Source organism: Phragmites australis, chromosome 13, assembly GCF_958298935.1.
Source record: "Phragmites australis chromosome 13, lpPhrAust1.1, whole genome shotgun sequence".
Classification (NCBI taxonomy): Eukaryota; Viridiplantae; Streptophyta; class Magnoliopsida; order Poales; family Poaceae; genus Phragmites; species Phragmites australis.
In genome coordinates, this window is record NC_084933.1 from 18,127,102 (window position 1) to 18,153,704 (window position 26,603).

Consider the following 26,603-nt stretch of genomic DNA (forward strand, 5'->3'; position numbering starts at 1 on the left):
CTCAGCCTTAACTCCCACTTCCACCTCCTCTCCTCTGCGGCCACCAGCGATGTGCACGGCTCCCTACCCCACTCCGGCGGCGACAATATCTACGACGCCGGCGCCATCCGCCACTACATGGGCCTCCAAGGCGGCTTCCGCAATGCCGCCGCGTCCCCTATGTCGTCATAGCCAAGAAGAAGTCCACCGCTGCCAACAGCAACGGCCACCACGCCATCGCGGCTGCCTTCAGTTACTCCACCCTCCGGTCCCGCATATCCGGCACGTCCTCCTTCCCTGGCGCTCACCCATATCCCCAGGGGCAAGAGGAGCTAATAAGAACCAACAACGCATTTCAGACATAAGGATCAGCACTAGTTGAACTTCTCGGGTTCTGGGTTGTAGTCTCCATTCCAACAAGGCACCACAATATCATGGAGCAGGCCCTTAAGTCACGTACAAAACGTTCAGAAGCAGATTCTTTACCCGTGCATTTACAACAAACAGTACATCTGAAAATAGTCTATAGGCTAGCAAATTCAACACGAACCAGAAGGCGAGAAGACCACCTAGAGTCAGGCTGACAGGTTCTTCACTTCTTCATACTTTTGTAAGCGTTATAGTATTCTTTGGTGCATGGCCTGAGATGTCCAGCAAAAAACTGACCAGTTCCTGATTTTGCCACCCTTTTTGTATATGATTTCAGTAGATTTTAGCTTCTGACATTGGAAACGCACCAGGTTCCGAAACTGAGAGTATGTCTTCTTTGATTTCATTTTTCCTTTCCCTCCCGTGGAAACTTTAGGGAGCTGTTTCCATCATAAAGGATTCGTAAGTTACCTGTAGCAAGCTAAACTGAGCAATAGTTGCTGTGGACTGAGAGAAAAATGAAACACCTCGCAACGCTGTATAGTGAGCTTTTCCTAATTAGGAGAGTTTTGCAGACAGTGACGCAACAACCGGAAGTTGTCACACAAATCGCATTTGTCCAGAAATAAGGTTATCTGGTTTTCAAGCATAGGAAATTCAATTGGTCCTACACTGGCCTCATCTGAAATCAAGGCACAACTTGTTACATCATCAACAGGATTTACCAGTACGGAGAATTCCAAAAAAAAAAAATATTTTGTTTAGCTGTAGTTGCGCGAACTAAGCAGCTAGCACAGTTGAAAAGAGCATCTTACTTTTGGCATTACGATCGCTTCAATGCTCATACAATATTTTTCCTAAAAAAATGTGGGTGAGGTGTAGTGCTTCTTTTTATATGAGAAGGGGATGAGCAGAATTCAACGAGACACATGCACACAGTGAGCAACATCATGTCATTATCCTCTGGTAAAGGAAGTTACGCTGCGTATTGAATTGCTGGCAAGAAATAACAGGACATGCAACATTTTCAGACAGTAGGGCTGACAAGTGAGGCATGTTAAGACCAAAGGTTTGGCTCTGCTTTATTGAAAGCACATAGTTGCTAGTGTTACAAGATTACAAGTTTAGTACAGAACAAAAAATGAAGTCAGTTGGTCGCTACTCTCAAAACATTAAGCTAAAGAACTCAAACCCAAAAGGACAAGTAGGGCATATTGATGGTATTTTCCAACTCAGAACTTTGCAGTGAAACTGAGCAATTTGGTCTGGAAACTTAAATAGGAATAACAAAAGGAGGACTTATACGTTTGGTTTTATCTGCATGGCCTAATTTCTTTGCAGTTGGCACAGATGAAGTGGTTTTATCTGCATGGCCTAATTCCTTTGCAGTTGGCACAGATGAAGCATGGACTGCGGAGTAATTTTGTGAGTGGTCTTTTCTCTAGTCAGCAGTGAAAACCCCTAGCCTACAGAACAGATAAAAAGTAAACCGAACATCATCACTCACACCCAGCATTGATCACAGCAGGGCCATGTTGCAAATTTCCATATTTCCCATAATCAGTAACAGGCCCAAATTATGGAATTTCTCTTGAATTTTTGTTTTACAATTTTTAAATTCAATGAACATTTTTCTTCGAGTACTTCTCAAGTCATGCAAAAAATCCACCCAAATAACAGTACTCAACCTCTGCTGCAGCAATTCTGCACTTCTACAGTAATGGTAACCCGTTGATTCCTGCCGATTTTTCTAACCCTGGATCACAGGTGTTACATATAACTTGATCGGCGCAACAAGAAACAGATGAACATATGGAGTAATCGAAACATTACTGACAAAAGGTCATCATTAGCATGAGGAGTGTTCTAATTGAGACACAGATATTTCAAAGAAAAAAGCACGAGCAGTGCTACTTCCTCAGAGAAGAGAGGAAATTAAAACCAGATTTCAGAGTTGTATACCGTTGATATCAACAACAGGCCCTAGTAAGGCAGTTTATATTGCACACTGGGCTGGTGGTGAGAATTAAACAACACAAGCAACGTAAAGGTAAAACCAACTAAACACCATATGGCCATACTAAAGATCAGTTTTAATCCAGCCTAATAACAAAAGGTCAGATGGCAAAAATAAAATAAATGAAGTTGGAAGGTCAGCCTATCTCTCCATTGAAGAAAGAAAGGTGTACCATTTTAAGCCTGGGCTGGTCAGCCGTTCGCCATATCCTCTCAGTACCTTCAAAGTACTTTCAGGAGTACAAAATCATGTGAGACATTTATGCAATTCAATACGGGTCACATACTCACAGTAGATAAAGAAAAATGTTAAGTACTCGTACCCAGAAATTTTGCTAAGTAAGCTTCTTGAGTTTAGGAGACTTCTGCAGAAATCTTCCAAGACCTTGAAATTGTGCACATCACGCTTGCTTTCAAAACACCAGTTGAGAGACAAGGTTCTCAAGTTGTCAAATATTGAGAAACTTATCTAATTCCTTATCTAGGATTGCCTGAAATAGAGAAATAAACAAAATTGAGGCAATAATCAACTATATTCCTAGTTGAGTAGGTCTTCCACAGACTGTGGATGCCCATATGTCCATGGGGCAATTAACTATTTGCCATCGTTACCAGTGACGTGTTCTTAAATACCATCATATCGAAAAACTTCGACAAATTACCATCCGGGCCCACTGGACTATTGATACTTTGCCACTTTCGCTGACGTGGCAGCATCTTAGAAGAATATTCCTCTAGTCACGAGGTCAAATTGATTGAAATGTCCTTCTTCTTCTTCTTCTCCCTTCCCCTTCTTCTGACTAGCGCAACAAAAAGCGCGGTGGCGTTGATGCTGGGCTGAGCTGCTGTACGAGCCCCTGCTGTCGCCAAGTTCCAGTCGCCGCCATTCGCCGGGAAGAGGAGGAAGCGGGGATTTGGCTGAAGATCTGCCGCGTTGAAGCTCCACCATGCCGAAGATTTGTCGCCGCTGTCACGAATCATCACCACCACCATCAATGGAGAGGCCACCTGCCGTCGTCGTCCACTGCGCTAGCTCTCTAGCTGTCCTTCTCCATTGGCCGCCAGGGCGCGTGCTCTGTTGCCGTTCGCTGCCGACTTGTTGCAAGTGCCTGGGCCGATGATGTTCCTGAGGCCTCATGCTTTTTGCCGTTCACCGCTGATTCTGTTGCTCAGCTCTGTGGTTGCTGGAGACGCAGCCACGAGCATGGGCCCCGGTGCGGCGCGGCAGTGGTTCCAGCTGCGTTCGGCGGCGTCGAAGGCGACGACCAGGCGGGGCTGGTTGGATTCGGAGAGCATGAGAAACCACGGTTCGCGGGAGGGGACGCCAGCGCAGGCGTCGAGGAAGGTCGGGGACGCGCTCGCCGGAAGAAGCTGGCCGTCGGGAGGCGCGGGAGGACGCCCTCACCACTGGAGGGAGCCTATCGGTGTGCGTGGCGCTGTGGCACCTCGGACTCCGATGCAGAGGAAGGAGGAGCACGCAGGGAATCGAAGTGGCGCTCACCGGTGGCGATAGATTCGACGGTGGCGGTTGATCTCACCCCACAGTCGGAGTTGGGGAAGAAGAGCCTCGAGAGCAACTTCCACAGCCTAGGACGGAGGATAGGCGACGGATCTGAGTGAGAGGAAGTGCAGGGAGAGGGAGTTGTGGCTTGCTTGGCGAGCGGGAATGGAGTTGATGCGTGCTCATTGCTGGTTTGCCGCGTTGTTGCCGTGAAGATCGCCGCCGGTGGTGCTGTTCCTTTGCTAGCTTGACCGGCTCGGTCTGGGTCCAGGTCCGAACGAGCCCGAACTTGGAGCCGGCACATGAAGATGAAGAAAGGGCATAAAATACATTTTACTATCATCACCACGTCACAGGGAGGAATATTCCTCAAAGATTCCTCCACGTCAGCTAAAAATAGCAAAGTATCAATAGTCCAATGGGCCCGGATGGTAATTTGTCGAAGCTTTTCGGTAGGATGGTAGTGGGCCCGGATAGCAATTTGTCGAAGTTTTTCGGTAGGATGGTATTTGAGAACACGTCACTGGTAACGATGGCAAATAGTTAATTGCCCCTATGTCCATGCCAAATCCTTCGAGTGACACTTAATAGATATGCATGCATGGAACACAAATGACTCCAGTAAGGAAGGCATACCATTGCACTAATCCTTTCCAACTCCAAACACGTCACATTGAATAGGCTGCCCACAAGAATTGTTTCGCCTCTTTGAAATAATTCGTCAGACATTACGGAAATTGATGCCCTCGAAAGGGAATTTCTTGCCTCAAATGAAAGACCATTTCTGTAGTAGTAACAAGGAAACTGCAGGCACAGGGAAGCAAGACAAGGAGCCTTGATAACCAATATATCTGCAACTCGACTTGAACTACCAAATTCTTCAGTGTGTCAGATTGAATGCCATCAAATTCATTATGACAGTAGTAGAGATCCAAATCTTCCAGGGCTCGGCATCCAGAATTGAGCCGCTCCGCAAAAGAATGGTCCAAATGCAGATCATCAAGCTCCAACCTTTTCAGTCGACGGAAGGTGGAACCGAGACGGGGGATTTGGAACTGGTAATGAAAGCCGCGATAAACACAGATTTTGAGCACCAAAGGATTGTACTTGATGGCACGGCGAATCCATCTATAGACATCTTGATCCGGATAGGCATTAGGAGCATTTAACTTTAGCCGGAACGCATCCAAGCACTCGGCATTGTGAAGCATCAGCAGCTCGGTGGTGAAATTGTTCATCTTTCTCCACTTGTAGACGCCCGCAGTGAAGCCTCCGAATCACTGATGTCTAGGTCGATGGCGGGCACCGAACGCCACAGATCTATCCACCTCTTGGACAGCACGGAGGTCTGCACGGACTGCCGGGACGGGAGGAAGGCGGAGGAGCTCGTCCGTCTGGGCGCTCAGCCGGTCGCCGGCCGAGACGCGGCCCGCGCGGACCCGCTTGGCGGAGGCCTCCACCGCGGACTTCAGCGCGGCTAAGCGAAGGGGGCCGGGGCGTGCCCGATCATCTGAAGATGCAGCACCGGATGTCTCCTACTGCCGCAGCCACCGCCGGTCGCTGGAGATCCCGGAGCCTAAAGTGGAAGGCCAAAGATTCATGTTTCTTTGGTCTGTTTGGTTTGTTACAATTGTTTCAATATGGCTAAGCCAAAATTAGATAGCTTTGACCAAATTTGGTCACGGTTTGGTTAGATACAAATATTTGGCTTGGCACCCCTCTCATTTGGCCAACTTAGTTCATTTTGAAGGTCAATTTTGATCAAAACCGTGGTCGTCAAATTGGTGGCTCTGATATTTGGCATGCCAAAGTTTGGCTTGACCTTTCCATTTCAAATTGTGTTTAAAACAAACAGCCGAAACAAGTTTCTGTTGTAAAACTCGAGGTTCCTGTGAAACTTGCTTAAATAAAACTTAGTATACGGCCTCCAGCAGTGCTTTTCATCGAAGGATCGCAGGAGCAGAAGCACTGAAGCAGTACACATGTAACTAAGCAGTCAGCACACCGCTGTTAACATATAGACATGGTTGCCCCTTCCAAGGATGACCAATACAAATACAATGGAGACTGAACCGGAAGCAACAAAGAATTGGAGACAGAACTAGTTGATGATCTCTGATTTTGGGTTGTAGGCTCCACCGCTCCATTCCAACAAGACACCACAATACCATGACGTACACCTTATGTAAAAACAGCCAGAAGTGAATTTGTTGCCCGTATATTCACACCAGACATCTGAAAAATAGTCTCCTGCTAGGAAGTCGACACAAAACAGAAAAAAAAAAAAGACTATCGAGAGTCAGGCTGAGTAGTCATTCACTAATTAGTAAGTGTTACAGTATTCTTTGGTGCGCCCCCTGAGATATTCAGCAAAAAGCTGACCAGTTCCGGGATATTGTCATAATCTTCGTATATGATTTCAGTAGACTTTAGCTTTGGACAATGGAAATGCACCAGAGAATATGTCCTCTTCGCCTTGGCCTTTCCTTCGTCCCCTCCCATGTAATCTTCTGAGAGCTGTTTTCATAGTAAAGGATTTGTGTAAGTTACTGGTAGCAAAGATAAATTGAACAGGAGTTACCGTGGAGAGAGTACAAATAAGAGAAGATGAATTACCATGCAACACTGTACGGTGAGCTTTTCCAAATTAGGAGAGTTCTGCAGACAGCAACGTAGTAACCGGAAGTAGTCATGCAAGTCGCATTTATCCAGGAATAATGTTCTCAGGTTTCCGAGTGTAGGGAATTCAACCGGCTCAACTGGCACCACCTGATATCAAGATACAACTTGTTATATCATCCAAAGCAACTAACTGCACAGAGAATTCCAGAAAAAAGGATAAACATAGGCTTTATTTTGTCGTAGTCGCGAGAACTAAGCACCGGGCACAATTGAAAATAGCACATCACTTTTGGTATTAGGATTGCTTAAATCATACGTTTAAAAAAAAAAAAAATAGAGGGCAGGTGCAGTGCTTCTTTATCTTTACATGAGAAGGGTTCAGAGAGACAGCGGGAGCAACATCATGTCATCATCCTCTATAAAGGAAGTTGCACTGCGTATTGGATTGTATTATTGCATGCAAGAAATAAACAGCACTTGCAACACATTCAGATGGTAAACTAACTTGGGAATCGCGATGATCGTTCATTTGTACAAATCTAATGATCAAGAATAAAAGGTAACTATTGAAAGATACTTAAGTTGTGGACTGATACCGTAAAGTGGTGGACCCGGTACCAATTAAAAAGTTAAGTTATGAGCTGGTACCATATTTTAGAAGGGAGGTACCTGGGTACCTTCCAAGCAACATAAAACTTTTCAACTAAGATAACTATCTAGCAGGAAGTAGTAAGAGAACTTAGGGAAAAATAGTTCTATCTATACAATCGCAAAGATGTGCAAATTGGTACAACCAAATGTGAGGCTGACAAGTAGGGAATGTTGATGGTATTTTGCTAACTTAGGTGATCTTTACAATGAAACTGAGCAATTAGGCCCAGAAACTTAAATAGTTTGATTTAAGGGGGAAGAAAAGAAAGCTTATATGTTCAATTTTATATTTATGAACTAGTTCTTGGCATTTGGTACAAATAAAGAGTGTGGAGTAACTTTATGCTTAGGGTTGCCCTATTTCGAGCTAGAAGGGAAAATCCATAGCCTACATAACAGGTGAAAAGTAAACAGAACATCATCACTCGCACCCTGTGTCTATCACAGCAGGCCAATTTCCAGGATTCCCATTTTTTTTCTAGTCAATAACAGGGCAGTATTTACAAAATTTTAGATGATCTCCTAATTTAAGTCAAGATTTTTTTGACAAAAATACATTACTCCACTTTTTCTGCAATAATTTTAACGTAATTGGCAGGAACTGGTTCCCGCTGATTTTTTAACCCTGGATCACATGTGTCGTAATGTCGGATATAACCTAAGCGGCACAACAAGAAACGAATTAACTTGTGGAGTAATCAAAACTTTCCTGACAAAAGGTCATCATAAGCATCTGGATTGTTCCAATTGAGACACAGATATTTCAAAGTAAGAAATCAGGAGCAATGCTGCATTCTGCTTCATCAGAGGAGAGTAGAAATTTAAATATGGATTCAGAGCTGTATATAATTGATATCAACAACAGGCCCTAGTACTGCAATTTATATTGCACACAGAGCTGGTTGTGAGCAATAAACAACACAAGCAGCATAAGGATAAAAACAACTAAGCACCATACTGCTATAAATGGAGTTGGAAGATAAGCATCTCTCTCCGTGGAAGAAAGGTGTATGGTGTATCGTTTTAAGCCTGCTCTTGTTGGCCTTTTGCTGCATCCTTATGGAACCTCTAAAGTACTTTCAATAGTAAAAAATTCAAGTAAGATGTTCACACAGATTGATACGAGTCACATACTTACAGTAGATAAAGAATAACGTTAAGTACTCCTACCCAAAAATTCTGCAAAGTAAACTTCTCCAGATTAGGAAATTTCTGCAGAAATCTCCCAAGAGCCTTTAGTTTGTGCACACCATGTTTGCTGAGTAAACACCAATTGAGGGACAAGGTTCTCATGTTGTCAAATATTGGGAATTTATCTAATTTGTAATTCCTCATCAAGCATTGCTTGAAATAGAAAAAAATAGAAACTGAATTTATCTAATTCATTATCTTGCACAGACTGCCGATGTCCATGTCCATGGTGAAATCTTGGAATGCTACTTAACAGATATGCATGGGGCAGAAACGTCTCTAGTAAGGAAGGCATACCATTGCTTGAAAACCTTCCAACTCCAAGCTCGTCACATTGAATAGGCTGCCAAGAAGTATGGCTCGACTCTTTGAGAGAATTTGACAAGTACCGAATAAATTGATGCCCTCATAAGGGAATTTCATGCATCTAAAAACACCAATTTTATAGGTTTCAAAAGGAAAGTTGAAGCGCAAGGAAACAAGACGAGGAGCCCTAATAACCAACATATCAGAAACTTGACTTGAACAATAATCGACAACCAAGTTCTTCAGTGTGTCGGATTGAATGGCACAAAATTCATTGAGGCATTGACGGAGAATCAAATCTTTCAGGACTGGGCACCCATAATGGAGCTGCTTTGCGAAATAATGATCCAAAGTCACACGAAAAGGATGCAAAGATGTGCGAGAAAACACATCCAATGAGAGGCTGACAAGGGCCTCAGACCGCATTCCTATGTCAGTGATACATTGATGGCATTTTCCTGAGCTCAGGTTATCATTGTGAGGAAACAGAGCCATTTAGCCTGAGAACTTAGATGTTCCATTCCAGGAATAAAGGGCAAACTTATACGTGTGGTATTAGCTACATGGCCTAATTCTTTGAGGTTGGCATGCAGACGAACTGAAGAGTCTGGAGTAGTTCCGTGATTAAGGTTGCCCATTTTCGAGCTAGGAGGAAAAGCCTCCTTGCCTACAGAACAAGTGGAAAGTAAACTGAACGTCATCACTTGCTCTTTGCCTTGATCACAGAAGGGCAGCTTTCCAGATTCCCTTTTCCTCAGATCCCCACTGAAACGGTAACAAGCCAAAATTTCTTAATTTTTCTATTTTTCACCAATTTTTTTATGGAATTTTTCTACAATTAATTCCAAGCAACAGATCTCTTTGAGTACTTCTCAAGTCATGCTACTCCATGTTTGCTACAATAATACTACATTAATATTGAGAGGCAGGAACCCTGGATCAAAGGTGTTTCAAATAACCTGAACGATACAACAAGGAACCAACATTGGGAGTAATTGCCATTCTTTACGAAAGGTCACCATCAGCATAAGGATTATTCTAATTGAGATGCAATATTTCTATGAAAAGGAGGAGGAGCAATGCTGCTTCATCAGAGAAGAGAGGAAATTTAAATCAAACTTCAGATATGCACACCAATGATGCCAACAGCAGGACCAGGTATGTTTGGTTTGCATCCCAAGTGTGCCAAAGCTTGCAAACCAAAATTTGGCTACTTTGACCAACTTTGGCCACCATTTGGTTTGGTGCAAAATTTTGGCATGGAAACCATCTAATTTGGCCAACCTAGGGCCTCTTTGTTTGGTCTTCGACTTTTGGTTTTTCTAAAAAGCTGTATTTTTAGTTTTTCTAAAAAGCTATTTTTGAATTTTAATTGTTAGATTTTATAATAAATTTTTAACTTCTCAACACACCGTTTCTTAAAAGAAGCTACTCTCAGCTTCTAGTTTATTTCCTCGTAAACAGACTTTTAACCTCTCCAGAAAATACTTTTCAATAATTCCATTTGTTTGAGCTTCTAGTAGCAGAAAAACCATAAGCAGAAGTCCAAACAAGCAGACCCTAGTTCATTTTGGTGGCTAAAATCAGGGCCAATTTTGGCATGCCAAAATTTGGATTGACTACTATGTGGCAACTTTGGGTGCAAACCAAACAATCCCATAATAAGGCAGTTTATGTTGCACACTGGGTTGGTGGTTAGGAATAAGCAAAAGAAACAATATAAGGTTTAATACCAACTAAACATCATACCAGAGATCAGATTTAATAACAAATAAATCAAATGGAGCACCAAAATAAATTGACTTTCAAGATAAAATATATCTATCTATGAAAGAAAGAAAGGCGTATCGTTTCAACAAAACCCGACAGCTCTAGACTTGTCACATTAAATAGATTACTTAGAAGCTTGAGTTGATCATTTTGGTTGCTTATCTCTGGATCGGAAACATCAAAACATAACAACGCTTTCACAAGGGATAACATTACATTAACTGATATTTGGACACTGGAATCACAGAGGATTAGGTGCAGAGAAGCAAGATGAGGAGCTGTTATAATAAGTGGATCGAAGAGGTAGCCATCTTCCATAATCAAGTTCCTCAGTGAGGTGGAGGTAATATTGTCAAAATAAAGCTCACATCCTTTCAGTTCCAAATCTTCCAGAACCACGCACACAAAATTGATCAACTCTGCAAATTTGTCATCCAAGGATATGCGCCAAAGATGTATCCTTGTGAGGTAGCAAGAACTGGATCTCAAATCCGGAGGCACTTTAACTAGACAAATGCTGTTGCTATGAATGTGAAGCGCTCTAAGGGAGCAGTTGAGGGCACGGCGAATCCATCTATCAGCATCTACATGCCTCGGGTAACTCTTTCTTATATGCAGCTTGAATGTGTCTAAGACTGAACCATCACGATGTAACAAAAGAAAATCTGCGAAATCCTCAAACTTTTCAAGATCCCTTTGGGGCATGAGCAGCCAACGGCTGCTTTTGAACTCTCCCTGGTCGATGTCGAGGCACGGCACGGGGCGCCAGAGGCTCCTCCACCTCCTGGACAGAACGCTCGTTTGAACCACCTGCCGGGCCTTGAGGAAGGAGAGGATGGTGTGGAGGAAGACATCCGGTAGGGCGCTCAGCCGGCCCCCGGCGGTGCTACCCCCTCCACGGGTCCTCTTCCTGGAGGTCTCCATGGACGCACAAGAAGCAAACTCTGCAGAGATCGGCCGTTTTAATAAAAAAATATATCTTTAAATTGATGAAAAAGAAAATTTACAACAAGAGGAACTAGATCGATTAGGCGCAGAAACAAAAAACAAATGATGAATGCACTATGAATTATGAAAAGTGATTTGAAGAGTTCTTGGGCTATTGTAATCAAACGAAGAGAGGGTTTAGCAGAGGGCGCAAGAAGAAGCGAAATGGGAGCTAACTGAGATGGGGACTCGTCCTGTGATTGCGGCTTGCAGCAGCAGATGGTTTCCCGCGGAGGAGAGAATCACCGGAGGCCGACGACCTAGACGCCCGAAGCACGCCGGAGGTGGAAAACTCCGCTCTCCGGGGACTGTGAGGAAAAAGGAGTGGAGTGAATAATTTGGGCCAAAATATGTCAGACGTCCTAGCATGGGCCGAGCCAAGAGTTGAAAGGCATGTTAAGCCCAACTAACGACGTTTCTCAAAACAATTTTCTATATTTCAAATCAAATTACTCTTTTAGTTTTTTTAATAAATAGGAGTAACTGATAATATTGACTTTACTATATCAAATTTGAATAAAATATAATATTTAGAAATTATTGTGAAGAAGAATGAAGATGATGTTTTTAGATTTGGCATCAATACTACTTTAAGAACACTTTGTACTCGAAATTGTTTGCATAAGTTATTTGTTAAAAAAATCATTGATAAAAGTGTGAACATCAAAGTTTAAAATGTGGATCATTTAAAAATGAATGTAGTATTTTCCAATCACCATCCTAGGCCCTAGATCAGCATGACAGCATCCAACTACTTAAAGGTTGAGATAGTTGGTGGTGGAAGGAAATTCTATAAGACCGGATCATTCGAAAGATCTCCTCCACTAGCACAACACGTGTCTTCTTTCTTCTATCTCCTACACACACACTAGTTGTTGGATCAGAAAAAGGATGACATGAATCAATGTCTCAAGGTCCTATAAATTTCCTTCTGTTGGTGTTGATCCAAGAACTTATGATGATGATTGAAAATTAAGTTGGTTTAAAGTACATAAAAGTAGTCAGACCCTTCTTAGAAATAGGTAAGCCTAACTCCAAAATTTTACCCTTCTTTTTATTCTACTTTTATTTTTGAGCAAATGTGACGCTTACGAAGATTGATTTGAACACCCAGAGAGGAAATGGGCTGCAAGACAATCAGCAAATCCCTAATCCTAATGGCAAAGGATTCATCTTCTTATCAGCTGCCTGATATATCATCTTTGTCGCTTTTTGCTTTTTGGAACCGTTGAACCTAGATCCAACCATTCAGATCAGCTCCACTTTTTTTTAAACTTATCCCCACCCACCCACCTTTATCTCCCTCCCGTTCTTTTTTCTCTCATACCAGACCCGGCGCCGCTGACACATTTACACTTCTGCCAAAGTTTAGTTTAGTTTCGATACAAAGCAATAGTATGCAAACAAGAACATACTATGGTAGTGCCAGAGTAACCCAAGCTTGTCAATTTTCGATTGGTGTGATACCTGTTACAAACTTGGGTTCATACGACGTATATATTTTCCTGTATTAAACGAAGGGTATGAACAGAATACATGCACGTATAAAAGCAGACAATAGTAGCAGATGAAGTTGTCGTCGTCATAATTTGTACAATGAAAAGTGGCATTGGGCACAAATGTTTTCACGATAATCTATGAGCATTAAGGCCAGGAGCATTGTGACGATAAACAACCAAGATGACGTAGTGTAAAGCTTGGTGAATACTTTAATCCGATAATTGGTGAGTATGATAGTGGCATGCATTTGGTAGGATCCTCCCGATGCCCCACAACAGTTCGATTTACTGGCTGTCATGGTCAGCTTCGTGGATGACTTTGACAAACTTCAACCCCTGACACTGGAAACTTTTGGGAGTGATACAAGATTCATTTAAGATAGATTTAGTTTGGCAACATTCATGTAAGGTACCTTAAACCTGTCTATCTCTGCATTTTCTACAACTTGTTGAGATACCAGCACAACTGTGCTAGCTAGTTTAAGTATGCTTTTAAGTCCCATTGGTCTAATTTGTTTAATTTATTTCCGTTCATATGCAAGTTATATTTATCCTTAAACAACCACTATCATATCACATTTCATTTTGTATCAAATATTTCAAGTTATCGTAATGTACTTAATCGCAAGTCAGAAATGGTGGACAAATATCGAGCAAATGCATTTTTTCTATTATATATCTCATTTCTAGAATTTATCTTATATCTCTCCATTTTCTTAGCACCAGTATGCAAACATGTCATTGACTTTAGTACATAATTTGATATACAGCAAATTCACCAACAAATGAACCACACTTACAAATTCGCAATGTAAATACCCTCTAGTCACGTTTTGGATAAGATTCCAACCAAATTTTTGAAACTTTGATTATAAGTAGCTTCCAAAATATTTATTTTGAAATCATTAAAACCATCTGTAGATTTGTTTTAAAACTACTTTTATAATAGGGACCCTTCATAATATCATAAATTTATTAGATTTTATAAATATATTGTAATAGAAAATAATAGTTAAAACTATGCTCTTTATACCATGTCATTATCCAATACGTCAAGTATTCGTAACCGGAGCTAGTACTGAATACAATCATATCTTCAAAACCAATAGCCGGCAAAGGAGTCACCAACTACACACAACACGATTGATAAACCACTGCATGTTACTTACACAAGCCGCACAACTCCGCGGTCTGGGGCGAAGCTAGAACTGAAATGCTAGTGGTGCCAAATATATAAAATCTAAAGTAACATTGTTCTTAGAGCCTAATTTACCCTGATACACATATGATTAAAATAAAATAATTATTATTAAAATTTTGATTTACCTTGATACCAATGCACCACCCTACCTATGCCTAGCTTCACCCCTGCCCGTGGTATAGGCTAACCAGGCAAGCTGGGACTGACATCAAGCTCAGGCTGTGCACGCAGGTTGTTGAGCGCCGTAGCCGTATGGAGGTGGCAGTGGGTAAGCCCCAGGTGGGTAGGCTGGCGGTTGGGGCGGAGACCACTGCGGCTGCCCCCATCGCGAGGCTCGCCCCAGCGAACTGGCCGGACGCCGGCTTGTCCCTCTGGAGGTAGACTCAGGCGACGATTGCGCAGGCGGTGGCGCAGACGGACAAGATGGACGCGGCCGAGAAGACACCACCCTTGAGCTCGATGCAAACGTAATAGGTGCCGCCTTAGGGCCACACGATCATAGTGGGATTCCTTGTCCCGCCCGCATTCCACCCAGGGACGAAGCCACATTGTGCAAGGGTGGTGCCCAGGCACCGGGATCCGAATTTTTTCCTCTTAATTTGCAGCCCATCTCGCCCCTTTGAACTATGTGCACCAGGGCCCAAGAGCTACTGACATCAGACCCATCTCTGCTCTAGCTTCGCCACTGGTTCCACCGCACGCCATACAAGAACGTACATCATTGTCGTTGGCACCGCCAGCACCCTGAAGCAGCAACCAATCAACCCAACTCTGTAAATTTCAACGCCCGACACGACACGACGCGCTGCCCCGAATTGCACTGCTGCGAGTTCATGCTACGCGCATGACTTTCGGTAGCTAGGACTTAGAGGAGGCACGCTACTTATGGTCACGTGACGTACCACCCGACGGTGAACAGCTTGATGGCGGTGGAGCGCCTACTGCCGGGCGCGCTCGCCTTGCCGAGCAGCCGCTGGTCGCGGTGACGATGGCCAGCCCCGTCAGTACGAGCAGCGCCGCCACGATCCCACAGCCGAGCGCCGCGGTGCGCCGGTACACGCAACGCTTCACCTGGACGTCGTAATCCACGAGAGCCTGCGCGGCCCGGCCCACTGCCGCGCCAGGTACCAACCAACCGTTAGTTCCATGGAGGAGATGAACCGATCATAACACGCAGGAACGCAGCCGTAAGAACAGAGACAATAGGGGGTGGTTGGTCACCGTATTCAGTATCTGGTTTTGTGGATACGTATAATCTTAGAGAGAAATAGATTTAGTTATTCATATATACAATTTTAGTCTGGGCCGACGGATGAAAATATATATCCGTAGTCTGGCTCGGGACCCCTCCATAATCTAGCTGGACAGATGTAGGCTGTTGTATCCGCTCATACAAGCGAATCCACTTATTAGTGTCATAAAACCATCTTCATATGAGCAAATAATCAGAATCTCAGCTCTTGCATCTGCTCATACGACCTTAGATTCGATCAACCAAACAGAAACTCAGCTCAGCCTATCCAGACAGATATAATCAACCAAACACTCTTCTTTTTTAAGGCTCTTGTATCCGCTCAGCCTGCTTTCCCTCAGTCTACGTATACAGCAGGAGTACAATTTCACCCGCTCATGCAGACTGAAACAGTATGTTGGAGCAAGAGTTCGTTTTGCCACAGCAAGTCGATGAGAGTTTCTTCTAAGGAGGAGACTCAAGTTTGGAGACGAAGTTTGAGAGAAAGGAACACCACGAATGTATTGATTGTAAAGATGTAGACTGGGCTAAGGGGGTGTATCATAGGAAAATTTCTGCGATTATGCTCCTCCGTGCTGTGGTGTTGAGCGTGTCCTCTTTTTCCTCTCCTCGTTCCAGATGACCACGACCCCCTATTTATAATACAGTACACAACTTAGTGTACAAGTTATCACGATATACAAATATTTAGGATATGGTCGAATTACTGAGCCTTATCCTGGATAACTACCTTTTACCCTACATAGAAGATAAATATGTACCGTGGTAACTATGTTGGTGCTTGCCCCCTGAGGGATGAGCCGGCTACCAATTACGGCTCAGCGTCGCTCTGTCAGGGGTGTCAGGACGACTTGCATCGTCTTAGGGTGTCAGAATAAGCACCACTTGCACCGGCATTTATCACCAGTCACCTCGCATCAGGTCGGTGGCAGAGGGGTGTCCTTTCTTTCTCAATATTATCTCTGGAGGCCACTCGCGCCTTTAGGCTTCGGAAGGCCGCATGGGCACCAGAGGGGCGCCCCGAAAGGGTCTGCATCCTCCCGGGGATAATGCCTCCTGTTGAGCTCGGAGGCAAAGGTTCCGGGGGTACTTGCTATAGCTCCAAGTCTTCGGAAGGCAACATATGAGCCGGAGAGGTGATCCAAAGGGACCTGCAACCTCCGGGGAGGGGACTCCTGCCGAGTCTGGAGGCCGAAGGCTCTAGAAGGACCTTTGATAGCGACCACCAACTATTATCCTTAGGTTGGTCTATTTTCCCCCAATAGTATCCCTCATTATCTGGCCTCGACGTTTGAAGGGGTGAGAGGATGTAGAGGAAAACCCACTCCAGCCTGGGTTTGTAACAAGAATGCCTGAAGGCCATTCCTTGTCTCTGAGGAGTTTTTCGATGGGAACTACAGGCGTTGATGGTGAAGCTCAATACTGACGGTGCATTGGTGATGGCAGCACACCCTAGGGTTATGCTGAGGTCGGAGGTGCAGCTGGCGTCGAAGTCGGAGTGGAAGACCGAAGATGTCCAACAGAAGAGGTACGTTCCGGAGCTTGTTGGACTTGGAGTATACGGTATCGGGACTCAGGGCCGGAGAGGCGTCGATGGAGGTGATGTGCTCTGGGGCCCGTTCTAAGGCCGATTTAGATTTTTTCAGAGAAGAGTAGTGTAGAATCGGATGATGATTTTGGTGTGGAAATAAAAGCAAAAGGAAACACATGCTCATAAAATGGCATCTCTATAAATGTAGACACATTCGGATGAAATATCAAGGCATTTGTATCCTTTATTAATACTGCTATAACCAAGAAACACACACTGAGTAGAGCGAAAAGAGAGTTTCTTGGTGTTATAAGGGCGCAAGTTTGGCCAACATCACCCAATGATCTTAAGATCATCGTATTCTGGCTGCTTGCTAAGAAAAAATTATGAAGGAGTTTTATTGCCTGTTACATGGCTAGGCACCCTATTTATCAGATAGCGAGCAATGATAAAAGCTTCATCCCGAAAACGCAGTGACACAGATGAATGAGCTAAAGGGGCAAGGCCAACCTCAACAGCGTGGCAATGTTTTCTCTCAACGGTGCCATTTTGCTGATGTGTATGTGGACAAGATACATGGTGTTGAATACCTTTTTGGTTTAGGAGAGAATTTAACCTTTGAAACTCCCCACCCCAATCACTTTGAACACAAATAATTTTCTTGTTCAGTAAATGCTCTACATGTGTTTGAAACTGAACAAAGGTTTTCACAACTTCAAACTTGTGTTTCAAGGGATAGATCCAGGTGAGCTTACAATGATCATCAACAAAAACTCACATAATAGTGACAACCACTAGAGGATCTAATAGCTGGACCCTGGACATTAGAGTGAATCAAATCAAGTGGGGAAGCGATCTTTATTTTGAATCTGAGAAAGGAAGTTGATGTCTCTTGGCCATTTGATATGCATTGCAAATGGAAGCAACACCATTATTAGATGAAACTAAAAGACTATTTTCCCTTAGTACATGCTGAACAACAACATTTTCTGGGTGTCTTAGACGATAATGCCACATTTTTGTAGTTGGCCTAGCTGTGTGCAGCGCTTTCCTAAAAAATGTGCCACTAGAGGTTGCAAGTGGGTAGGGCCCTCCTTAAAGCATCTACCATGGAGCAGAACTCTCTTTGTTGTATTGTCCTTGACAACAAAGAAACTCAGACGAAACTAAAAAAAACACATTATTGTCTTGAGTAAAACAATGAACAGAAAGGAGGTGTTTGGATGCATCAGGAGCATGAAGAATATTGGACAATTTTAGAGATCTCAAGGGTGTGTGAAAAAAATGAATGACCAACATGAGTAATAGACAAACCTAATCCATTGGCCATTTGGACTTGAACCTTGCCGGAGTACCTTTCCTTCACAATGAGTCGATCTAGATCACTGGTGATGTGGTCTGTTGCCCCCGTGTCAGAGTACCAATTTGAGTCAATGGTGTACGATGGAGTCACATCATAAGCGGCAGAACGGCTCTTGTCGACGTTGAATGATCGATCAAAGTTCTTATAGAACTTCCATGCCTCATGTCCTTCCTTGTGAAAGAGCTAACACACCGGTCGCCCAGAAGCAGAATTGGAGCTTCCACCGTTGTTGCTATCTTTCCATCCATCGCGGTTGCCACCACCACAACCACAGTTTCCATGGCAGAAACCAGAAGACTTGTCTCTGCCTCCCTTGGTAGCGTATTGAACCGAGTGCGTGTTCTCTCCTTGCTATATACCATTATGGCTTGCAAGTTACATCTTGAAGCTAAGAAGATGATTGTACATCTCACTCAGCGTCAGGGCGTTAGCTCTGGTGGTGACCGATGTCACCAGTGGTTCATATTCTTCACTCAAGCCAGTGAGGAGATAAGAGATGACCTCATCATCCTGAAGTGGTGCCCCTGCAAAGGCAAGAACATTAGCGAAACCTTTCACCTTGTTGTAGTATTCGGCAGCCAATGTGTCCATCTTCTTCAAGTTGGCCATCTGCATATGGATCTACATGATCCTTGCTTGCGATTGAGTAGAATAGAGGCTCTCCAGGGTGGCCTAGACTTCCCATGCAGTAGGGATGTAGCGAACATAGCCCTCTTAGGACATGCATGCGATTTTGGTGATTAATGACAGCATAGTCAATGAGACTAACATATTTATCAAGTATATGCTTTAGTATGTCTCGTGGATGCAATACATGAAGAAGACACCATAGCTAGGATAAAGATTGATTGAATTGGAGAAGTCATTGGAAAAATAACCTCACCAGATGCTCTGGTGTTCTGTATGATGCACACACCAAAAATTTTGTGTCTGAAGTGGTTCTGCAGTTCAACACACCAGATGGTCTAGTGTTAAGGAGAAGTGTACACACCAGAGTATTTTGACGCAGAAGAAAAAGTTGAAGAACACACCAGATGGTCTGGTGTTAGAGTGGTATGAACACCGGAGTGTAAAAACAGGAGAAGTGCAGTTCTTAGGAGAATAAATATGAACTTACCGGATAGTCCGGTGATCAGCAAGATGTGCACATCGGAGTATTTTTCAGGAGATGTTGCAAATTCTAGTCTGGTGTGGTTATATATAGCGGATGGTCCGATGATCAGAAGTATACACATCGAACAATGAATAGTGAAGAAGATTTTACTCGATCGGCTCAAGTATACACACAGGATAGTCTGGTGATGGAGTTCAAGGTCATACTGGAATATACAGTGTTCATAATGGTTGTGAGTGGGTTTCCAATGGCTAGTTTTCTACTGCTGTATACACCGGATGGTCCAGTGTTTATACTGGTGTTAACACTGGATCATCTGGTATTCACTGTCTTTTGTGACCGTTGGAGCAACGGCTGGTGCACGGGTTTGAGGCTATAAATACTCTCACACTCGGCCATTTGAGTGTGATGGAGTCCAGGGAAGCTCATAGACATTTGAGAATACATTCAAGCCACCAAAGTACTAAAAGCGATAATCCAATGTAATTAAGCATAAGATTAAAGAGTGACTAGTACTAATAGGTCTAGAGAGAGTTGTTGCTAGGTGTTACTGCCTAGAGAAAGGATCAAGGAGTGATCCTACATTGTACAAAGTGGTCTGTTGGCACCTTAGAGTCTTGGTGACTCGCCGGCATCGTGAGCCTTGGTGACTCATGCTTGTTGACCCTCCAACTTGATGTTTAGCAGCGGCAAGACTCTTGTACAGAGACGCAGAGACCCTTACCTTGGTGACTCAAGCTCCGAAGTGAAGACAACGACAAGTGACCGAAAGAGAGGCTTGTGGTGAGGTCTTGTCTTGGTAGCTCAACCTATTTTAGGCCTAGGTGGCTCAAGAGCCATGACCGGGTATCGTCTAGGAGCTATAGCCTAGGTGGCTGCTGCAACGTGTACTAGGGGTAGCGTTTATGCCATTGATACCACGAGATAAAAATCCCTTATGCTGAGTTTGCTCTCTCTACCATCTTTATATTTTCGTATTTACTTCTTACAATCTATCATTGCATGTTTAACTTCATAGAGTAGTTTGCTAGGACTGGCTATTAGTTGTAAATATTTTAAACGGTAGAGTAGACGCACTAGATGAACCTATAGCACATTTAGATAGAAATTGATATAAGTTTATCTTGTGAAATTTTTAGAATCAATTAATTTTAAGTGTCTCAATTCACCATCTCTTAGAACATCACCGATCGTTTCAAAGGAGAAAAAGAACCTACCTGGGCACCTCAGTGGAAAGAAAAGACAACAATGCTCCAAGCACATACTGATCTTGTTGCAGCCATTGCACATACGCTGGACTGGCCACCTGCATCGCTCCTTCTTCAGTGGATCAACAAAACCGAGGAGCTCCTGGCTCTTCAGAAATAGGAGAAACTGCACCTTCCAACACATATAGTTGTCACGAGTCAATTTGATGGTGATAAAATGGTTGAGACTTGGTGCTCGAATAGTGCTCATGGTGGATGAGGTTGAGTTGGATGTTGTGGATCCCATGGTAGAGGTGGTGAATCTAGTAGAAGACATTGTAGATCGATTTAAGCTCTGGTACCATGTGAGAAAACAGGATCACACTAGAAGGGTTAGACTGGTGCAGCCGAAACGCTATAGTTGCCTTTCCTCTTATAGATGTGCCGTACGGCAGCAGTACAACTGAAAGCTTGAGATAACTTAGACTTACAAGCTCTAGATTACAGAAGTGGCTAGATAAGCTAGATAGAGATATACATAACCGAGTCTATCTAGTTGTTTAACAGGGATTGGATGCTTGCATGCATGTGGACGTTGGCCTGGATAGGTGGCCGAGTCAAGTGGTGAGCGTGGTGGCTTAAAAAGTGGATGAGCTACTCACCGTGTGAGTGTGTTAGTTAGTGGCTTGTTTATTTAAAGCATGTACCTATCCTTTGGAAGAATGAGAGGAAAACAGAAAGAAAAAACGAGGCCATCTGTGAGTGCCTCATCAAGTTCTTGCGTGTTTTTCGTCTCTCTCGTGTTCGTGTCGTGTTGCGTCCAGGTGATAGCATGAGTGAGTCACATCCAGGTGATATAAAGGTTGAGCAGCACAAAAGTCTTCCGTGTTCTTCTTGCTAGCCACAAGTGTGTTCGCGTGTATATGTGTTTGCGTTGAGTTCGGCTGCTCAGTCCAACACCATTGCCTTGTTGTCTACTCTGAATTTCCTCCAGATAAAGTTACCTAGTTTTCTTTTGTTGAGTACTCTCAATGCCATGTTTCACTGCAGAACTAGCTTATATGTGCTTTCTATTTGTTATCAAATGAGAGCTTTTTCACTGCCAGTAGTACTCATTTTCTTCCCAATATTTTTCATGCATGTATACATACACCTATACAGTTTCATTCTCATGTTCTTGAGTAGTTCTTCAGATGGTCTCCTTAATATCGTCCTCTGCTGCCACCTGACCAGAGGCAGCTGCATCAGAGCCATGTGCACCAGCATTGTACCACCTCGAGCACAGAAGGTAGCAGAAGAAGTTGACCACGCTGAGCGCGGCGAGCATCCAGTAGAAAAGGTCGAGCCTGTCCTTGTTAAGGTCGTTGTCTTCGAGCCAGCCGCCGGCGCCGTGGCTCGCCGTGATCCTGTTCACCATTGACACGAGCACCGAGCTGAGGTAGAACCCGAATGCGTAGGAGCAGTAGGTCAGCGCCGTGAGGAAGGCCTGCATGCCGGCGCACGCCTGCTTGTAGAAGAACTCGATGAGCCCCACGGCAGTGAACATCTCCGAAACGCCGAAGACCAGGAATTGCGGCACGATCCACAGGACGGACATCTGCGTGCCCGCCGCGGCGGCGTCGCGGCGCCTGCGCTCGACAGTGGCCGCGGCGACCATGGAGAACGCGACGGTGCCGAGGCCGACGCCGATGCGCTGAAGCGGGGTGATCCCGGACTGCGTGCCCGTGAGGCGCTTCATGAGCGGGACGAGGAGGAGCTCGTAGACCGGGACGAGCGCGAGCAGTAAGGCGTAGGGGATGGCCTGCAGCGACGCGGGCGGGATGCGGAAGGAGCCCGAGCCCGGCGGGAGCGCGGTGTCCATGGCGCTGCCCTGCTGCACCGAGAAGGTCTGCAGCTGCGCGAGCACGGTGTTGAAGACGATGGTGCACGCGAAGATGGGCGTCACGGCGAGGAGGGTCTTGGCCTGCTGCACCTCGGCCACGGTGCACAGCCTCCACGGGCTCTCCGACTTCGTGTTCGGTCCCTGCTGCGCTGCCCGGATGCACGCCTTGTCCAAGAACCTGCAAAAATTGACAGCTTTTCTTGTCAGGGACTCGCAACTTAGAGCGGTATGCATCGGCCATTGTCAGCAATTGCCTGCTGTTTCCTGCATGAATGGTGCCATGTGGATGAGATGATGACCTGAATTTGTTGGCGTGGCGAAGGTTGCCAGCGAGGCGTGCCGGCTCGCAAGCTCCGGCGTTGATAGGATTGGAGGAGATGGAAGGGCTGACTTGCTTCCTCTTAGTGAAGGCAGCAACGAAGACCTGATGAATTTTGCACGATTAAGCAAATTTTTCAGGGACTCTGAACTGAACACTACAAGGTGAATCTTACAACAAAATTTTGTCTTACGATAAGGAACTCTTTTTATACTCAAGGATGGCATATCCTGTTCTAGTGTTCTTTAATGTGATTAAACCTTGTGTTAACAATAGATGTGATCAAGAAACTTTTTTGTAGGCTCTCCGGGGTAAATGTTTTTTCTTGGTTGGGAAATGCGAAAGCACATATATTTTAGTGCAAAAATATGGTAAAAGAAGCAAGTGTATGAACTTTAAAAGATTCTAACTTAATCGACATGAACAGGGAAAAGTTAACATTTTTAATTTATTTGCGTTGCTTGCATAAAGAAAGATAGCCATCCTGAACGCGTCACTGAATATTGAAGTGCAGATATTGTTCATGTGAGAGCTTAAACAACGTGCAGTCAGTTCTGTCATTATCGTTATGATCAAAATCACAGCTGCACAGAACTGACAGCTTAACAGTCAACAAATGATAAGAGCCTTTTAAACTACTTTGCAAGAACAACTTGCAGATGGCGCATCAGTTCATGCTAGGTGTATCTTACTAGATCTGATCGAGGAAAAAAAATGTAAATCACTTCTGCTAGCTATTATATGATCCCAAACACCGAACTGCAGAATATCACTTGCAGGGGACCCGTTCTGACTGAATGATGACAAAAAAACATGTACTACTAGCTCAAGCATACCTAATCTGATCACAGAGTAGTAGAAAGATAGATAAGAAAATGTGATCAGAAAAGTTTCTTGCAAAGTGAAGTATCTTGGAACTTTCTGAAATGGACTTGTTTAGCAGAAATGAAATGCTTAACATACAGCTGCCGGCCACTAGCACAACAGCCCATACTGTGCCCAAGTTTTAGATTAGTTCAGCAAGTTTGTCAGGATGCATGTAAAACACCTAGACTGTAAGCTAAAAAATGAAGCCCTGATGTCCATTTAAAAATCAAACTCAGAGCTGAATATGCTGGAATGTTTTGTTAACCCGCGTTTTAATTGCATTATCTGTTTGAGTACTAGCTTTGTACAAATTGTTCCCAAGCATTTCATATTTCAAATCCTCTGTGTGACTGGTTACTGTATGGAATCTGGCCATATAGTGTTAGTGACCGTATGAAAAGTTCAGAACAGCGTGTTGTTGTTACTAACATCAAACTGATGTGCTTGTGTAAGTTCTCACCCTTGCAATCGGAGTGAAGATGCTGCCCTGCGGAGGCTTGTTCCGGTACAACGCGGCGCCGGACACCAGGCTGACGAGCCCGACCGCCATGGCGGCCGCGGAGATGCCGAACCCGACGTCCATCCCGGAGTGCGTCTGCACCCAGACCAGCGCCGTCAGCGCGACGAGCTCGCCGGCGCAGAAGCTGAAGTAGGCCGAGTTGAAGTAGGTGGAGAGCCTCTTGGCGTTGTCCGGCGTGCCCCCGGCGAACTGGTCGGCGCCGTGCGCGATCATGTTGGGCTTGAGGCAGCCGCTGCCAAGCGCCACCAGGTAGAGCGCGATGAAGAAGATGGTGGCCTTGAAGCCACTAGCCTTCTGGCAGCTGCCGTCCATGGACGCCATGTTGCACGGCGGCGGCTTGAGCTGTGGCAGGTGTGCTTGCAATGACAGTAATATGAAGCCCTGGTATAACATGGTTAAAAAAAAGTTATGACCACGCAAAGCGTACTGTCTTAGATGGTTTCTTGCGTCGAAAAAAGTGAAGAAATCTACATTTTGAGCATCCCTGGATTTCTTGATTCAGATTTCTGTTATTGCAGGGTTTTAAGGGTCAGTTACAAAAGTACCAAAGTAGTATGCTACAAGAGAAGTTTCTTTGTGCTAATCACATGTTACTTAGGCTCTATTTGTTTGCTGCTTCTGCTTCTAGTTTCTCTGATGACTGAGGTCAAAAGTCAGAAGCTCAAATAAACAGAGTTGCTGAAAAGTGATTTCTGAAGAAGTCAGAAGTCCACTTTAAACTGAGAAGCTGGTTAAAAGTAGTTTTTTTTAGAAGTTATGTCTGAAAAGTTAAAAATTATTGTAAAAATCAACAACTAAAATCCAAAACCTGTTTTTTCAGAAAAATCAAAAACACAATTTTTTAGAAAAACTACAAGCAAAAGTAGCAAACAAACCTGCACTTAGTGCTATGTACTTATTAATCATAGGTTACTTATTAGTGCTAAGTATTAGTAATACATTATCAGTTGGTCTTATTGCTTCCAAGACCCTAACAACATTTTCCCTTTCGAATGTGCACTACTTCTACTCGCTTTGCTTTTGGTGTCCGGCCGCGTGTACGTCCCCGGCGCCATGCCATTCTGGTTGAATTCAACCTGGTCCCAAGAGCTTTTCGAAACCGGGAACCAAATCTCTGGTCCATGCATGGTGATTGGCGCCTTTTCAGCCCCATTCATCCACCTTATCTACCTCCCTTTAGGTGAAAACTACGGTCAACAACCAAGGGGAAAACCCTGTGTCCTTTACATCTCTTTAGGTAAACACATGTAAATATGAGTTGATTGGCTGTCGATCCTCATCAGTTTAAAGCTTTTGGGCAATCGAATTTTTTTTTTTGACCGGTGCGTGAAAGTAGGGGTGCAAATTGGTGAAAGTAAAATTAAGGGCACTCTTTTTAGTTCAACCAATAACGTTATCTTTTTCAAATTGACCAAAATTTTGGAAAGTTAATGTAATTGACTGAGCTAAAGAGGATCAGTAGGTATTCTTAGTTGAATTAATTTGCACCTGTACGTGAAACGAACTAGAAGGAAGGCTGCCTGCACGTACCGAGAGCTCGACGAAGCCGAAGGTGAGCATGGTCCAGAAGCAGCCGAGGTAGGAGTCGGAGAGGGACCCGCCGAGGAGGGAGAGCAGGAAGATGGTGCCGACGAAGTTGGTCACCACGTTGGCCGCCTGCGACAGCGGGAAGTGCATCTCCCCGAACACGTACGTGATCAGGTTGTTCCCCACCGCCGCGATCGCCATGATCTCGAACGTCTGGATCCCTGCGCGCGAGCACGCCTGGTTCTTGGTCAACCTCTCGCTTCTTATGCCGAACTACTAATCGGCCAAGCAATGTGCCGTGAGCGTACGTACCTAGGACGAAGACGGCGGCGCGCATGCCGCCGTGCCGGTGCTGCCGGCATGGGCGGCCGCGCCAGTCGACGGAGACCACCTCCGGCGCCGGGCTGCTCTCCACATCCATTTCTCGGGCCTCTCCTTCTCTGTCCTCCTACAGAACAGAAGTCAAGCCGAGCAGGTGGTCCTGAATGGGAAAGCCGGCGAGCTCAGCTGCGTAAGCAATGGCAAGTTGGTCCGGTGGCGCTTTATTTATAAGCGGAGGAGGACAAGGAGTTCAGGAGGCAGGCGGCATGTGATTGGGTCGGGTTCCTGCTCGGCGATCCGCCACACGGGCGCGCACGTACGCGCGCAGCACCAGCGCGGCGTCTTCTGAACGCTGAAAGGAGCCGGCGCGGCAGGTGGCGCTAGTGCGGCCGGGCCTACCCCCCCCCCCCCCTTTCACATCAGAATTTCGAGGTCCATATCGACCCGTAGTGCTCCGTGCTCTGCTGCTTTCGCTGCGTTGTTGGGAGGGTCGAAAGATACGCGCGCAGACATGCAGATGCAGGAATGCAGTGCGGAGTAACGTTGGATCAAATGCGCGTTAGTAGAATTTTCAGTGGCGTGTCGACCGACAAATCGATCAGATTGCTGGGACGCGCTTACTTCTTTC

General features: G+C 44.8%; 2 protein-coding genes and 1 non-coding gene across 3 annotated transcripts; all 3 read right to left on the reverse strand.

Annotated features, from left to right (window-relative positions):
* Positions 1-246: 246 nt before the first annotated feature.
* On the reverse strand, positions 247-11,690 carry LOC133889483 (MEIOTIC F-BOX protein MOF-like). The gene is made up of 10 exons (XM_062329988.1): positions 11,570-11,690; positions 10,480-11,349; positions 9,199-9,302; positions 6,482-6,634; positions 6,248-6,382; positions 5,368-5,441; positions 4,502-5,259; positions 2,688-2,855; positions 876-2,594; positions 247-788 (listed from the first exon to the last, which is right to left on the reverse strand). Exons 2-7 carry the CDS (start codon positions 11,327-11,329, stop codon positions 5,100-5,102), a joined length of 1,476 nt encoding a protein of 491 aa, XP_062185972.1. The 5' UTR covers positions 11,330-11,349; positions 11,570-11,690; the 3' UTR covers positions 247-788; positions 876-2,594; positions 2,688-2,855; positions 4,502-5,099.
* Positions 11,691-18,618: 6,928 nt separating this feature from the next.
* On the reverse strand, positions 18,619-18,757 carry LOC133889878 (small nucleolar RNA Z247). Its single transcript, XR_009903958.1, has one exon. It is a non-coding gene; the product is annotated as a small nucleolar RNA Z247 (small nucleolar RNA).
* A 2,369-nt stretch (positions 18,758-21,126) lies between these two features.
* LOC133889691 (protein NRT1/ PTR FAMILY 4.3-like) lies at positions 21,127-26,374 on the reverse strand. The gene is made up of 5 exons (XM_062330150.1): positions 25,967-26,374; positions 25,658-25,875; positions 24,068-24,508; positions 22,721-22,845; positions 21,127-22,599 (listed from the first exon to the last, which is right to left on the reverse strand). Exons 1-5 carry the CDS (start codon positions 26,073-26,075, stop codon positions 21,729-21,731), a joined length of 1,764 nt encoding a protein of 587 aa, XP_062186134.1. The 5' UTR covers positions 26,076-26,374; the 3' UTR covers positions 21,127-21,728.
* Positions 26,375-26,603: the final 229 nt, after the last annotated feature.